At 52.2% G+C, this 14,683-nt stretch overlaps 1 protein-coding gene across 3 annotated transcripts in view; it reads left to right on the top strand.

The window, feature by feature from the left end:
* Positions 1-14,683, top strand: part of SUDS3 (SIN3A corepressor complex component SDS3) — a 34,438-nt gene that overhangs the window by 5,875 nt on the left and 13,880 nt on the right. For all 3 annotated transcript variants that reach the window (XM_075533657.1, XM_075533658.1, XM_075533659.1), the window contains exons 3-7: positions 2,173-2,228; positions 4,488-4,559; positions 7,789-7,808; positions 9,150-9,306; positions 14,552-14,647. In XM_075533657.1, the coding sequence (XP_075389772.1) occupies positions 2,173-2,228; positions 4,488-4,559; positions 7,789-7,808; positions 9,150-9,306; positions 14,552-14,647 (401 nt within the window). The remainder of the gene's footprint in view (positions 1-2,172; positions 2,229-4,487; positions 4,560-7,788; positions 7,809-9,149; positions 9,307-14,551; positions 14,648-14,683) is intronic.

Below are 14,683 nucleotides of genomic sequence, written 5' to 3'. Positions count from 1 at the left end.
CTTTGGCTCTAGCCGTTGTGTTGGGAGGATTTACTCATTTGTTATAAACAGATGCAAGGTAGTGTCAAATAGGAGATGACTTCAAGGTCATGGGGACATTCCACTATCTTTAATTCCACTTTTCCACCAACTTTTTAAAGCACCCTGCCACCCAATCTATTCAGTAAGTATTTTTAAAATATAATTTGTGGGTCTTGGCTTGACCTTTTTAAAAAAAACAAAAACCCTTTATCTGTACATTAAGGAGCCCTAGCAGTGTAGTGGTTATGATGGGTTGGCCTCCCTAACTGCAAAGTTAGTTCAAACTACCAGCTGCTCCACGGGAAAAGGACCGCTCTTTACTCCCATCAAGACTTAGAGCCTGGCCCCTAATAAAATGTAAAAAAAGAAAAGAGAAAAAAAATGATTAGGGCAAAGAATGTACAGATGTGCTTTATACAATTGATGTATGTATATGTATGAACTGTGATAAGAGTTGTATGAGCCCCTAATAAAATGTTTTAAAAAAAAAAGACTTAGAGCCTCAGAAACGCGTGGGGGCAGTTCTTCCCTCTTCTCTGAAGAGGCTGTGAGTTGGCATTGACTCGAGGCGGTGAGTTTGGTTTGGATTTTACCTTTACATTGGATGATCCTTGGTATCTCAAACAGTTAAGGGCTCAGCTACTGTCTTCAAGGTCAGTTCTTCAAAACTATTTTCCAGCTTTTACTTGCATGCCTAATCTGCCCGCTGCTCCTCTTGGAGATAGACTGAGAATTCAAAGATACTGCATGGAACCCTCAGTAGGATGGAGAATTTTACCCACCAGGCTCCAAGTACTGACTTGTGGGGCACGCTGTATCTGTCTTTTCCCTTGTGTGCGTGATAGCGCATGCCTTCTTCAGAGACAAGACAGTCTTCTAGGACTGGGTCCCTCTGGGCTTTGTTGAATAGCAAATATATGAGATGAGAGTGGGCAGCTGAGCTAGCGCCCAGAGGACCGAAAGTCAGTTCAAATGTCCTCAGGGAGGACGGGAGGAGGGGGAGGGCTCCGAAGGCCTCACTTGCATCTGCACCTTTTATCCGAGCAATCCAAAGGCTGCTGGCTTGGCCCAGGATGGGCATGCTTTTCTTCAGGTGGCGAGCCTGGTTGTGTCGCTGTGCAGTGGGACTTGTTCAGGTGGCAGGGAACGAGTTGCATGAGTGTGACTTGCATGTGGGATTTCCTGTTCAGACAGGCTGACCAGAGTGTGTCATTGCCTGTAATCTACTGGGCCTGAGTGAAACATAGCCTAGCAGGTTCTTGTGCAGTGTGTGTGCTGTGTGTTCCTACCCAGCTAGGCTGCCAAGAAACCCTGCATCTTAGCTCTTGTTTCTAAAATACTGTGCTCTCTCCGGGCACCTGGAAGCAGTACGTTTTTGAGGGATGAGATGAAGGTTTATGAACTGACTACGTGTGTACACAGCTATCGTATCTGTGGGAGACACGTGCCCAGGGCATAGCTTGACTCCTGCGGAATTTGTAACCAGATTATCAGGTCATTCCAAATGCCGTTACATGCTGTTTTTACATCTTGTGTTTGTGTGTGCGATGCTTCCGGATCTGGAAGAAAATGCCCCCGCCAGGTTTTCTCTGGGTGTCTCGGCCGAATGCTGTGCATCACTGGCACTTCCAAAGCAAGATGTGCTTGCTCCCTTCCAGGGCAGATTATAGGCGGGTTCTCCAAAGGCGAGCTCACAAAGAAGCTCGTGTAGTGTTGCACTGCAATTTGGAAGCACGGAAACGTGTCCCTAGACAGGTACGGCCTGCTCGGTAAAGTGGAGGGTCTGCAAAACAGGAAGAGCGACCTTCCCTCTGCGGTGCAGTGCAGTGCAGTGGCGGCAGTGACTGTTAGGCTGGGCCTGTGTTTCACTGTGTTGTGCACGAGGGTGCTGAGTCGGCGCCGGCTGGAGGGCACCTGCTAGTATCACACAGTCTTCTCCCTTGGAGCAGCTGGGGGATCGAATTCTCCGCCGAGCGTCTCACGGTGGCACTGAAAGGCTCTCCTCCTTTCGCGCCCAGTGCGTTTTAAATCCGCACACCCACTTCGCAGTCTGTCTCCCCTAGAGGGTGACCATGACGAGTGGGAGTGAGGGGAGTGTGGAGGTGAGCGTCGAGTGCGCCATCCCTCAGTGTGGCTCCTTTTCTCCTGCAGGATGTATCAGGACAAGCTGGCATCCCTCAAGAGGCAGCTGCAGCAACTGCAGGAAGGTTGGTATGTGATGTGCTCTTGCATTTCTCAGCACACGGCATGGGGTCCCTGAACCGGTCTCTGTGGCCGAGGTGGGAAATCAGGCCAGGCTTCTGTGCTTTGCAGGCTATGTTCCATTAAGTGAAACTCAGGGTATTTTCTAGGCCAGGACTGGGAAACCACTCGGAAGCTAGACGTTTCTTGGAGGGTAGTGGGGCCAAGGAATAAGTCAGGTGTGGGGTTCTGCCTAAACCAGATGTTACAGACTGCAGCCAGTTACAGACTGCACCTGACTTGATTTAGCTGCACATGTTCGGAGCAGATTGTTAGCTGCCAGCAGTGGCTCAGCACTCGGGTGGAGGGTCTGGAGTCGTGTGACAAGTTGGAGGCCCGGTTCCAGAATGTATATGACCATGGGCCCGCTGCTCACTCACTTGCTTTCATACTCTGTTTTCTGACCAGCGACATGAAGAAGGTTTGAGTCGATGCGATTCTGGGCGAGGCTACCCTGTGGGGTGCCTCAGGAGTACTTAGGGGCTAGCTGCTGTGGCTTTGTGTTGTGGAATCCTCTCGTCAGTGAAACTTTCTCCATCAGCCAAAAACCCTGCTGCTATCAAGGCGGTTCTGACTCACAGCAAGTCTGGCAGACAGAGTAGAACTGCCCAGAGGGTTGCCAGCGCTGTACGACTATAGAAGCTCTTGACCACCGCTTCTTTCTCCCCAAGAGCTCCTGATAGGCACGAACTGCCGTCCCTTTGGTTGACAGCTGCGCGCTTAACCACTGCACCACCAGAACCTGGGTCTTTGCATGAGGTTCTTTCCTGTGGTGCACCACCTGCTCTCTGGCACCAGCCCATTTTTCATGGCTCTGTGTCTACTGGAGAAAAGCGTTCCCAGGGGTTGCGATCAGCTGTCTGTCGTTATTTTGCTCTTTCTCTCAGTGATAGTAAGCCGTGGCCAGGGAGAGAGATTCCACTGTAGGGGCCCATGAGGCACCTGTGTGGTGAGGGCGAGTGAGGGGAAATGCCATTAGCATGCCCTCCTGTCTCGGCAGCATGGCTGTAATGGGAATTCCACAGAGGTGGGCTTCCAAAGAACAGTGACTTATTTTCTCAGAGTGGTGGAGGACAGAAGTCCCAAGCAGGCTCTCAGCTGTCAGTTCCTTCCTGGTTGACACCCTTGCAGAAAGCTCGCTTGGCCAGCAATGCCCTAGACCTGACTGAAGCCTGAACTTTCACCAGGAAGGAAAGGAGGCTGTAGCAGAGAGCAGGTGCAGTCTCCTGTTCTTGACACTGCGCTTGTGCCTTTAGGTCTCCACACCAGGATACCTAGGGCTAGTGCCACCTGTCCCGCAGCCTTTTCTTTTTAAAAAGTTGTTTGTGGTGGAAGTTGCCAGAGCACATGAGGGTCCCACTTGGCAATCTTCTGTGATATGAGTCACACTTTCACAGCCTGTCAATTTCCCCTCGCCATGCATGCTGGTGGCTGCATCCCGTACTCTGGGTCTCTGCTCCCTTCTGGCTGTTGCTCTAGAGAAATTGTTGGCCTTTTGGTCTCATATAGTTAGGTCTTATTTTTTTTAAGTATTTTTAAAATGGAATACTGTACTCCCAGGTAATATTTTTTATTTTGTGTGTCAGTCTGTTACCTGGCTAAGTGGTAATTTTGGAAGCGTTTTGGCTCTGGGCTCAAGGAATATCACAAGCGGCAGTCTCAGGGTGCCCTTTACTCTGAACTGGTCCAGTGAGTTTACACTCTTAGAGTGTTAGAGTTCTGCTCTGCATTTTTGTGCTGTGCTTTCTGGGTCTGTGTTCTGTGGCTCCGAGCAGAACGATGTGTAATGGTAGCCAGGCAGCATCTAGGTCTTCTGGTCTCAGGGTAGATGAGACTGTGGTTTGTGTAGGATTATTTATTCGGTTAGTTTCTTGTCTTGGACTTTGGCTTCCTGCTTTAACTTCTGTTCCCAGTGAGTAGAAACCAACAGTTGTATCTCAGATGACTGTTCGTATGGTGGCACTTGCTAATTACCAGAATCAGGCTGTCTGCATCTCCTCACCTCTGTCTTTTGTGGAGAGTCATAATATGATGGGCTGGGGGCCTCAGGTAGACCCTAGGTGGCTTCTGCTCTGCATTCCAGGTTGATGGCTAAAGTCTGCTCGGGCATGGCCTTGAAACCCTCACTTGTTGGTGCTGGGAAAAAAATTTCAGGTATCAAAATACAGAGCAGGTTGATCGTCAAAGTAACACCATGTTTTTCTTTTGTCAACGCTCAAAATCAGGTACACTGCAGGAATATCAGAAGAGAATGAAAAAATTGGACCAGCAGTACAAAGAGAGGATACGAAATGCAGGTGAGGCTACGTCGTAAGCAGGGGGCACATCCTCCACTGCTCCTCGTGCTGTGCCCATCAGTGGCGTGTGTCTAAGAGCTGGTCTCCACGAAGCATCCCAAACAGCCTGTTGTGGGAAGGCGTGTGGACGAGAGGAGAGACACTCCCCACCTGCACAGGCTGCAGTTACATAGAGATGGCTTTCTCTTTTTGCCAGTGAAGGGCCCTCTGATCAAGGGCATAGAGGTGGCTCCTGGTGGTCAGGTTATGTACCTGGTGCCCCAAGAGTAGTCCTGCCCTTTCACTTTCATAACTGCACGACAGGCTTCACAGACAGACAGGTGTGACTTGGGGGGTGGGGGCGGGTAGGGTGTTAGCAAAGGTACCTCCAGTTGAAGTTTTCGCTCTCTGGTGTTCTGTGCTCTCTGGGGGCCAGTCTCCTTGGGAGTTACGATTGTCTTATAAGCATGGGGAGGGCGAGCACCTGCTTTGGGTCTGTTGTACACAGCACCATTGAACAAAGGCTTGCTGAACATCTGCTGTTTCCACTCATGGCAAGGTAGTGTCCACACACAGCCCTGACCTTTAAGAGGCTTGGTATTGACGAAAGACAGATGCACATATAAAGTTGAGGAACAATATGAAATAGGAATCATGCAAAAAAAAATCACGGAAGTTGAAACAGCTGTAAGAAATTGTGTCTACGTGGATAACTGCAGGTCGGCAATCGTGTGTGTTAACTAGCATTTTGAGTGCCCACTGCATGTTTCACTGGAAGTCACACTGAGACCTGGGGTGCCATTCCATTGCTGTGTCCTCACTCTGACCCAGTGACTTTCCAGCTCCTTACTGATGGCGTCTCCCATCCTCTCAGTGAGTAGATGTCCAGTGTGTACCAGCACAAAGTGGAGAGAAGGGTGGGGGCCCAGGAAAGGGGCACTATCACTGTTAGCTCTTCACCCACCCACTTCTTGCTGCCTGCTCTGATGTGCTCCCTCCAAGCTCGTCAGGCCCCTTCCTGGGCCATTCTTGTCCCCCTCGGCCTTCCTTGTCCCCCCAACAGGCAGCAGCATAATGGCAGGACTTGGTCATCCCACTTCAGGTCTGCCTGTGGCATAGCGGGGTGGTCAAGGCAGGCAATTCAAACCAGCCGCCATCATTCAACCCAATCACAGGAGAAAGGTGAGGCTCGCTGCCTGGGAAACCCGCAGGAACGGTTCTGCCCTGCCCAGTAGTGTTGCTGTGAGTTGGAATGGACTCGGTGGCAGTGGGTTTGGTTTGGTTTAAGGAAGATACTCAGCCTCTCAATTTGCCCGTCTCTAAATGAGAATAATAAGACCCCCTGGAATTGGTACAAGATGGTGTAAATGGGAACAGCTCGGGTAATTTCTCTTAATCCAGCACGGCCGCGCGGACGCCGGGTTTTTCTTCACTCTGCTCCCAGAGTGCCAGCTCTGTCGTCACTGCTCTCATGGGCCCTCCTCCGCCAGGGGAAGTTGCAGACAAGCTGCGTCAGCCCTGTCTTGCCCTTTACCAAGCCCCTTCTGTACAGGGCCCCGTCGACTTGCGCTACCACCACTCAAGCAGCCGCCGCCAGCTCTGAGTTCTCTGCCAGACTTCACAAATCTGGCCCGTGCTGGCCCGGTGGGAATCTGAGGCTGTCATGGGTAGGAGCATGCTGATCCTGTGCCTAGTGATGCACAGTCCTAGGGGGCCAGGCGTATGAACCTCAGGACTTCCAGGGTTACAAGATGAAGCGCAGATTTGTCCTGTTCCTCATTTATCTCCACATTGAGTGGCTGTTGAGCACCTGGACGTCCCCCACCCCCATGATACTCTGTGCAACCTTTCGTGTGAATGTGCCGTGTGTGCCTTTCACGCCCATAGTGTTGGTGGGGTTTGCAGAGGGGACCATGGTACACTGTGGACAACAGTCCTGGAGTGGGGTTTTGTGGGAGCCAGGGACCCAGTATGTCCCAGTTTGTAGAAAACACCCATTGATACTGAGTTAATTCCAACACACAGATCCTACGGGGGAGGGTAGAGCTGCTCCTCAGGGCTCAAGGCTGCACTTCTCACAGGAGCAGACCGCTGCATCTTTCCTCCTGGAGGGCTAGAGCCACCAGCCTTTAGCCGATGAGCACTGAACCATGGCGTCTCCAAGGCTCCTTAGGTTTGTAAACAGGGTAATAACCTAGTGGTCAGGGAGCTCCTTGGTCAAGGTTCAGCACTAACTGCGTAGCACACCAAACCCAGCCCACTGCCATCAAGTTGGTTCTGATGCGTAACCACCCTGTAGTACAGCAGAGCTGCCCCTGGGATTTTGGAGGCTGTAAATCAAGGAGCAGACAGCCTTGTCGGTGTGCTGGAACTACTGACCAGTTAGCCTAATGTGTAACCCACTGTGCTAGTAGTCCCCACCCTTCCCCTCAAGTACACAGAAGGTGCTTAATAGTTTTACTGCTGGCTGGAGGTGGGAAGGCGTCTGTGAGAGGATCCAGGGATGACAGTGGGGGAGACAGAATCCAGGCTGTGATGGCGAGAGGTGTTCAGAGAGACCAATAGACAGTACTGGCCAAGGGAGTCCTAGAGCAGAGGCTTGGTGCCTGAGAGTCCAGCCGCTGGAGGTGCCTAAAGCTCTGTGCTCCTGGTTCCTACGGGGTGCCCTTCCTCACTCACCATAGTGCCCTTTACCCCACAGCTTGGGGATGGACTTGGCCTCCGGAGTGATGGCATCACTTCCCCCAGACCCGCCGCACCCCGCCCTGCCCTTGTAGGGGTGGCTGTTGGAGGGTATGGGCCCAGTAAAAGAGAGATCGCCTCGCCAAGGGAGTTTAAAGTATCCCTGGTGGCGCAGTGGTTAAGCACTCGACTATTAGCCAAAAGCTCAGTGGGTGTAGCCCACCCTGTGACACTGCTTTCAGAAGGTGACAGCCTTGGAGCTCCTTTGGCGGTCCTGGTCCCAGGTGCACAGTGGGTTTGGGGATGGTGCTTGCTTGGTGCCTGCTGTCTGCTTTACCCTTGGGCAGAAGTGCCAGTGCCAGCCCTGTTCTGGGCCTGATTGTAACCAGACACCATCTCTTCTTGCTGCCTTCCGCTTCATGTTAGATCAACACTTTCCTGATGAAAACATTTGCTTGTGTAACCATGCTTTCAGAAAACAATTACTGCTTCTAAATGAATCCTAGCATCACTGTCTAGAAAGGTGACACCGCCTAGCGCATCTAATTGCACGTTCTCTCTCTTTCAGAGCTCTTCCTCCAGCTGGAGGTAAGTACACGGAGCTCCTGGGCTCCTTTGCAGATGTGGTGGCGCTGCCCTGTGGCACCAGGTGAAGAGTGCAGAGGTGCCCCCAGACACTGGTCTCAGTTCCCACATACCATCTTTTTATTCTCCTCCATTTGTCTGGGCGTCCTCTGTGTCCCCCAGTAGGTGGGATGCAGGGCTGTGTCTCATGTGGAAGGTGGTTGGAATATGTTGGAATGACAATGACTGAGTCATCTGCTTTACTGGCCTTCAAAGCAACCTCGTGTCTGAATTAGCTCTGTAACTCGGTTTTACAGTCAGAAGTGTCTGGAACCGTGAGAACGACAGGTTTTTTACGTGATTTTTTTCCCCCCTTTTATTCAGCTGGCTTCTGAGTGCCAGCCCTGTGCCAGGCCTGGTGCTAGGGATATAGAAAAGAGTGGGAAGCCCGGAGGCTGTGCCTTTCCTGAGTGGCTGCTGTGGGTTGGGGCGCTTTGTGAGAAAGCTGTGGTTTGTCAGAGCCACATGATTGGAAACAGTTTTAGTACTGAGCTCAGTTCCACACATGTAGTCACTCTCAGCTCAGAGGACCCCCCTGGTGCACGCTACCGCCCACCCTGAGCCTGCTTGTTCTTCACTTGCTAGAATGCAGACAAGTGGTGCTGATGTCATTGTCATCTTTGTCTAATTTCAGCGTTTGAGTGCTTTGGGGTACAGCACCCAGTGAATGAGCTGTCCCATTACTGTCCATCCAGTTTTGACTTGTAGCAGCCCCCGGGTGTAGAATTGCCCCCCTGGGTTTTCTGTTAGGGACTTAGCTTTCCTCTGTACAGAGCAGGTTGCCAGCTCTCCTCCTTGTGCCGTGCTGGATGGGTTTGAACCACCAAGCTTTTGGTTTGCAGCTGAGTGCTTAACCATTGCACCACTAGGGCTCCTCGCTGGTTCATCATAGTCCCCAGTATTTTGACATGTTATAAATCAAAAGTGGCAGCTCATGCCATCTCACCCAATCTCTTGTGCTTAATTTTGAAGACTGGTAGAGCTCCATGAATGTATGATTCTTACCATCCTTGAGAAACTTTGCATGAAAGTCATAAAGTCTAAGATGTACGTGTGAACAATTGCCTGATGGGTGAGTGAGTGAAATGTATTCTTCCAGACAGACAAAAGGCTGGGAACCAGCTTTTGCATCCCTTGGAAATGGGCTCCCGACAGCCAGTGACTTGCTGCAGGTGTCTTGCTCTGCTTCCCAGGGCTAGTCAGCTCTCTTTCTTACTTCGCTCTTGAATGCGAGAGCCAGGCTTCATGTTGGAGCCTGTTCTCGGGGCCTTCCTGGTACCCCTAGCCTACGCTTCTCTCATTCAGACTGAGCAAGTGGAAAGAAACTACATCAAAGAAAAGAAGGCTGCGGTGAAAGAGTTTGAAGACAAGAAGGTTGAGCTGAAAGAGAACCTGATTGCCGAGCTGGAGGAGAAGAAGAAGATGATCGAAAATGAGAAGCTCACTATGGAACTAACTGGAGGTATGAGAACCCCGGGAGCCAGGGCCCGGGGAGTGGGAAGCGGGTGGAGCTGGTGGAGGCCGAGCAGAGTGAAAGATGAGTGGGCTCTCCACCATGTACTGGCTGTGTGACCTCAGTCCAGCCACTGACCACCCTGAGCCTGGTGTTCCCCTCTGTACAATGGGGCCATTGATCCCCAGCCTCAGTACTGTTACGGGAAGGGTGTGCACCTAGGCTGCCGCCCTCGATAGAGCACGCACGTGTTCGTTAACTGGGAGACCTCAATACCAATAGCATGTTCTGGATTATGCCTGACGGAATTCCTGGGCCAGCTGCCATTCACGTCGTTCATGTTCTTGTTGTTCAAATCTGTTTGTGGTGATGGGCAAGTTAAGAGTTTTTTTGCTCCTTAAAAGTCTCCCTAAATGTCAGGAACGGCATTTTCTTCCGTTGCTGGGCTCTGAGAAGACAGGCTTTTGGTTTGTGTCATCTGCACTCGGACCCTCTGTCTTGGGTGTAACTGAGCTGAGCTATATCCCTCCCTGCAGAGGTAGTCGAGTTGTGTGAGACTCAGAGCCAGTCCTGTCATTGGGGGTGTGGGGTACTCAACAGGTTGGAGGCTGCTTCAGAGAGTCAGAACCCCCACTGCCATCTCTCCCCTAGCAGGAGAAGGAGCAGGAGTCGGCATTGGATGAGCTGGGTTGGTCACTGGGATCTATGAGGGGCTGCAGAAGTGACATAGCCTATCCATTCCATTCTTCAACAAACTGCAGTGCCCCTCCTAATAATGGCCTGCGCTGTTGTTATCACTCTCAGAGCCCTGGGCTTCCTCCTGTCTGTGGCCAGCAGACTTCTGTAGGAATCCGGGCATTTCTGTCCATCCTGGGGCTGGGCGGACTTGGAAAGTGTAAGCACCAGCCAGGAGCAGCGGTGCTGTGCACCCACTTGTCCTCCCGTGATATACCAGCAAAAGAAGGGGCTCACCTCAGAAACGTGGGCCTGGGCCGTTTGGGGAGGGAAGAGAAAAAAAGGACACCTCTCCTCTGGAAGTGTTCTCCCTGAAAGGCTTGGAAAAAGGAACCAGGCCTGACAGCCTCTGGGAGAGAGCGGCTCAGCGAGGGTATTGGTGAGAAGAGCTGCTGAGGCCCTGTCTGCCGATGGCTGGCCTTGCTCTTGGTAAATGTTGCTTTAATGGCAGACAGCCCTGACGGCCTTGTCCTTTCCCGGCCCCCTGCCCATGTGCCAGCCTGCCCACTGCTTTCTCTGGCAGCACCTCTGGCTGCCTTTGATGCCAGGACCAGCGTGCTCGCCCAGAGCCTCTAGATGTCCACGGGTGTCATTCGGGAACAATCATCAGGTTATTGCCACTCCCTCCCCATCTGTAGGGAAAGGGTCGTGCCACCTCACCTGGGATCCGACAGTCCACTTGCCAATGAGCGAGAGGCATTGTGTGGCCAGGCAGTTTGACAACCAGAATCGGAACTGGGACTGCAGGTGTCTGGTGACTCGAGGCCAGCCTGACACGCAGGTCAAGAAAATCCTGGGTAATGCTGTGAAATAGGTACAGAAGCGGGTAAAGCCAGCTCCAGGTGTCCTTCCTCCAGCCACTGGACTCCCTTGGCGTGGAGCGCACTGCCAAGGTAATGTGAGACTATGCAAGGAGGCACTGGAGCTGGAAGGATAATGGGCCTTTCCGCGGATGGGGCTGCTCTGGGGATGGATGACAGAGCTGGTGTCATCCCTCTGATGCGGTGACGTCGTCGTTCACCTTTGGGCTCTGAGCTCTGCCGAGGAGCCCCGGTACAGAAGTCAAGCAGTCGGCTGCCAACCCGAAGGTGACAGCTCAAGCCCACCCCACCAGCCGCACTGCAGGATAAAGAGGTGACTGTCCGCCGCTGGGGCTCTGCCCGGGAGGTGTGTTTTGAGGAGCTTCCTTTTCGGGTCCACTGTGCAAAGCTTTGCAGATGAGGATAAGTGTTTGAGACGGGTCTGTCTGTGACCTGCTCTGCATGAACATGAAACACTCAAACCCTCTCTGGACGAAAGAGGGGTGCTCGTCACCCCCTCCACACCCCCTTTGAAGAATGGGGGGGAACTGGGCTGCTACGGTGAAAAGGTGCCCTGGGGGTAGGAACCTAAGAATGTTAGGCCAGTGCTTTCAGGAGCTTTTCTCTGGGAGTCTCTCGTGAAGTCTGGGGACCTGCCCCTGTGGAGCTGTTGCCTCTGGACTGTTGCCCGCGGTAGTTGGAGGAGTGAGTGTCTAGGGAGAGTGACCCGGGCAGGCATCCTCAACGTGGAAGCAAAGGCCTTGGGTCAGAGAGAGGCCACCAGCGGGAACCTGATGAGGAGAACTTCACCTTCTTCGGCCCTGTTTTCTCCTGACAAGGAAGTGGCCTTCTTTTCACCTTGTCTTCTGTTTGCCCACGATGGCTGCTTCAATTTCTGCCGGAAGATCTTACCTCACTGGGAGCATCACCCACCAACAGGCCCCTTTGGGAGCTATCGTGACCTTCATATGGCCTGTGGGCTCCTTTCCAAGATGCTGGGTTTGTGGCCAAAGCCCTGAAGATGTGTAATACCAAAATAGAAGCCCTGTTTCCTCAGCACTTAGAGTGATCAGACCAAGATGTATGCACAGGTAATGGTGTCACCTTGGTGGGCCCACAGAGCAGGGACGGATGCGGCCCGATCACTGAGTTAGGGCAAGGAGGTGGGTTTTTCCACTTCCCCAGGGCAGAAGAGAAGGTTGGGGTGGCACTAACAGTGCTTTGAAGAGTGGCTGGCACAGACTAGTCACTGCGACTAGAAAACTGTGACCACGCGGAGTTCCCTCAGCTCCCTTTGCCTGTGTGTCATTATCCCAGTGTCACAGAAAGCAACAAGGGCTCCTGGAGGTGAAGCCATCTGCTCAGACGTGGTGTGAGTGGTGAAGCCAGACCTGGCCTGTCCGATGGCGAGTGCGTTATCATTTCCACCTCCCCGCCATTGGTTTATGTCCAAATACCAGGGCCACATGCAGTACTCTGTGACCACAAAGCCAAGCTTTATGCGAAAGGTCTACCCCCGCAAGGCACACGTGTCTGATAACTACACACAGCACAGGCTGCATGCCTTCACCGATGTCAGGTGGTGGTGAGGTGGCCAAGACTGCTTGTCTTGGTTGTAGGCTATGGGAGGTGATACCCATGCGGGAGCAGACAGGGAAGTCGGAGCAAGGAAAGGGGGGAACTCACACAGTATCTGTAAGGGGGAGAGTAGAAGAAGTGGCCTGCATTTCTCCTGCTGATGGGGAGGCTGGGCCGTGTCATGTGACTGAGTTCACAGAGAATGCTCTTTGAATGGTATGTCTGACTGTGGATACCGGTGACTTGACCTTGACTCATGTCCCCCTTTCCTCCTGAGGTACTCCTTTTACTTTTGCCCATCTATGCTATCTTTGTACACCTGTTTCACATGCACCCCAAGTTCCCGTGAGCTGCTGTAATGGAAGGACTCCTGTTGACTTCCCTAATGCTACCCTGTCTCTTCTGCTGGTGGTGTGACCCCATCCAGTGGTTCTACAGAGAACTTCGTGTCACTCTGGCGGTGGTGTGCCTGGGCCATTGCTGGGGGGGGGGGGGGGGGTCCAGGCTGTGGTAGAATTCCAGAGTCTGGTGGCGGATTGGCACAGATGGGGGTTGTACAGATGTTCTTGACACTTAGTAAGTGGATATCTCACCTGTGGAAGTTACCCCACAGGGTGAGAGCTGAGTGAACTCCCAACGGCTGTTGTGTAGGGTTGGGCTGGGCAGAGGAGACAGCTTATGTGAAGACCTGGAGGCTTAGAAAGACATTGTGCTTTTCTGCAGTAGAAAGTTCTGAGTATATAAAGTTAGTTCTGAGTACATAGGGAGAAGAGAGGCTTGGCCTGGGTTGGGAGAGGCTTGTGTACCCTCCCAAGGACTGGCATTTAGTCTGTAGAGCACGGTGAATTGTACAAGTATTTAATAAGTGGGGTGATAGTGCTTCTACTTGAAGCAGCTCACCCTCAGGGTCGGAAGGATGGACTGGACGTGGTGGGAGAGTCGAGTCAGCGAGACTGTTGAAGGCCATTGGGGGTTGGTTCAGCAAGAAGATGGTGAGGGGATGGGATTGCTAGAAGGCAGGACTGATCGTATCAGAATTTGATGCCACAGAGAAGGCAGACAAACCTCATACGAGGATTTTGCCTGTGCTTGGGAGGATGGCTTGATGTGATTGATGCTCCTGAAGCCCAGGACAGGAGGTGGACTTGGGTGGTGAATTGAATCATGGGTCCATCTGGGACATACGGAGTCATTCAGGTGGGTAGGTGGAGCTGGACATGGTGGGCTGTGGTTCACTGGCACACAGACTGAGGTCTGCTGGACACCAAACATCCCCAGGACGTATGGAACAGACCAGCAAAGAGAACCCCAGTGGGGCCCCAGATCAGTAGGGCTTTTGTGGGAGGGCATCCTGCGGAGGGGCGTGGGTATGGGCGACTGAGGCAGGTGCAGAGAAGCCAAGAAGGATGAAAGAAGCCTTTACTATGCGGCTTCATTATCTCCTGGATATTCAAGTGGTTACGAAAGGACTAGACAATGAAGGAAAGGGAACAAAGAGAGATAATGAAGCGGGTAAGTGAAGACCTGCTATAAAAATGCTGCCACCAGAGCCAGTGCTCCCCCCTCACCCCGCAGAACAGTGGGGGATTGTCAACCGAGGTGGCTCTAAGGCACTTTTCTAATTCCAAAAGGCCTAGGACTCTGGGGCCCCTTCATTTGAGGGGAGAAGAGACTCCCTAGATTTGGGGGTAAAGGATACTGTCAGCAGCTATAAGGTGAGACAAAAGGCTGCCTTCTGAAGGGCAGGCACCTCAGTTGGTTAGTGGAATTTTTTTTTGGTAATCATTTTATTGGGGGCTCGTACAACTCTTATCACAATCCATACATCCATCCACTGTGTCAAGTACATTTGTTACCATCATCATTCTCAAAACATGTGCTTTCTACTTGAGCCCTTGGTATCAGCTCCTCATTTCCCCCTCTCTCATGAATCCTTGATAACTTATAAATTATTATTATTTTGCCATGTCTTACACTGTCCGACGTCTCCCTTCACAGTGGAATCTTCTAAGACTCTTCTTCAGTCTCCTTGGCTTTCCCAGTGAAATCGTCTGAAGGGGTTGGCAATGGGACAGATACTCCTCGGGTGACTGGAGATTCTTCCCAACTTGGATTGATCCACCCATTCCATTCTTGCACAGATTCCATGGAAGTGAAGCCCATCATGACCCGAAAGTTGCGGAGGCGACCCAACGACCCCGTGCCCATCCCCGACAAGCGGAGGAAGCCAGCTCCAGATATCCACTCGCTTGAGCTTGAGCCCCTTCCCCGAG

The sequence above is a fragment of the Tenrec ecaudatus genome, chromosome 16, assembly GCF_050624435.1.
Source record: "Tenrec ecaudatus isolate mTenEca1 chromosome 16, mTenEca1.hap1, whole genome shotgun sequence".
Classification (NCBI taxonomy): Eukaryota; Metazoa; Chordata; class Mammalia; order Afrosoricida; family Tenrecidae; genus Tenrec; species Tenrec ecaudatus.
Note: the sequence above shows the minus strand (reverse complement) of the source record. Positions and strands in the feature narration are given on the sequence as shown.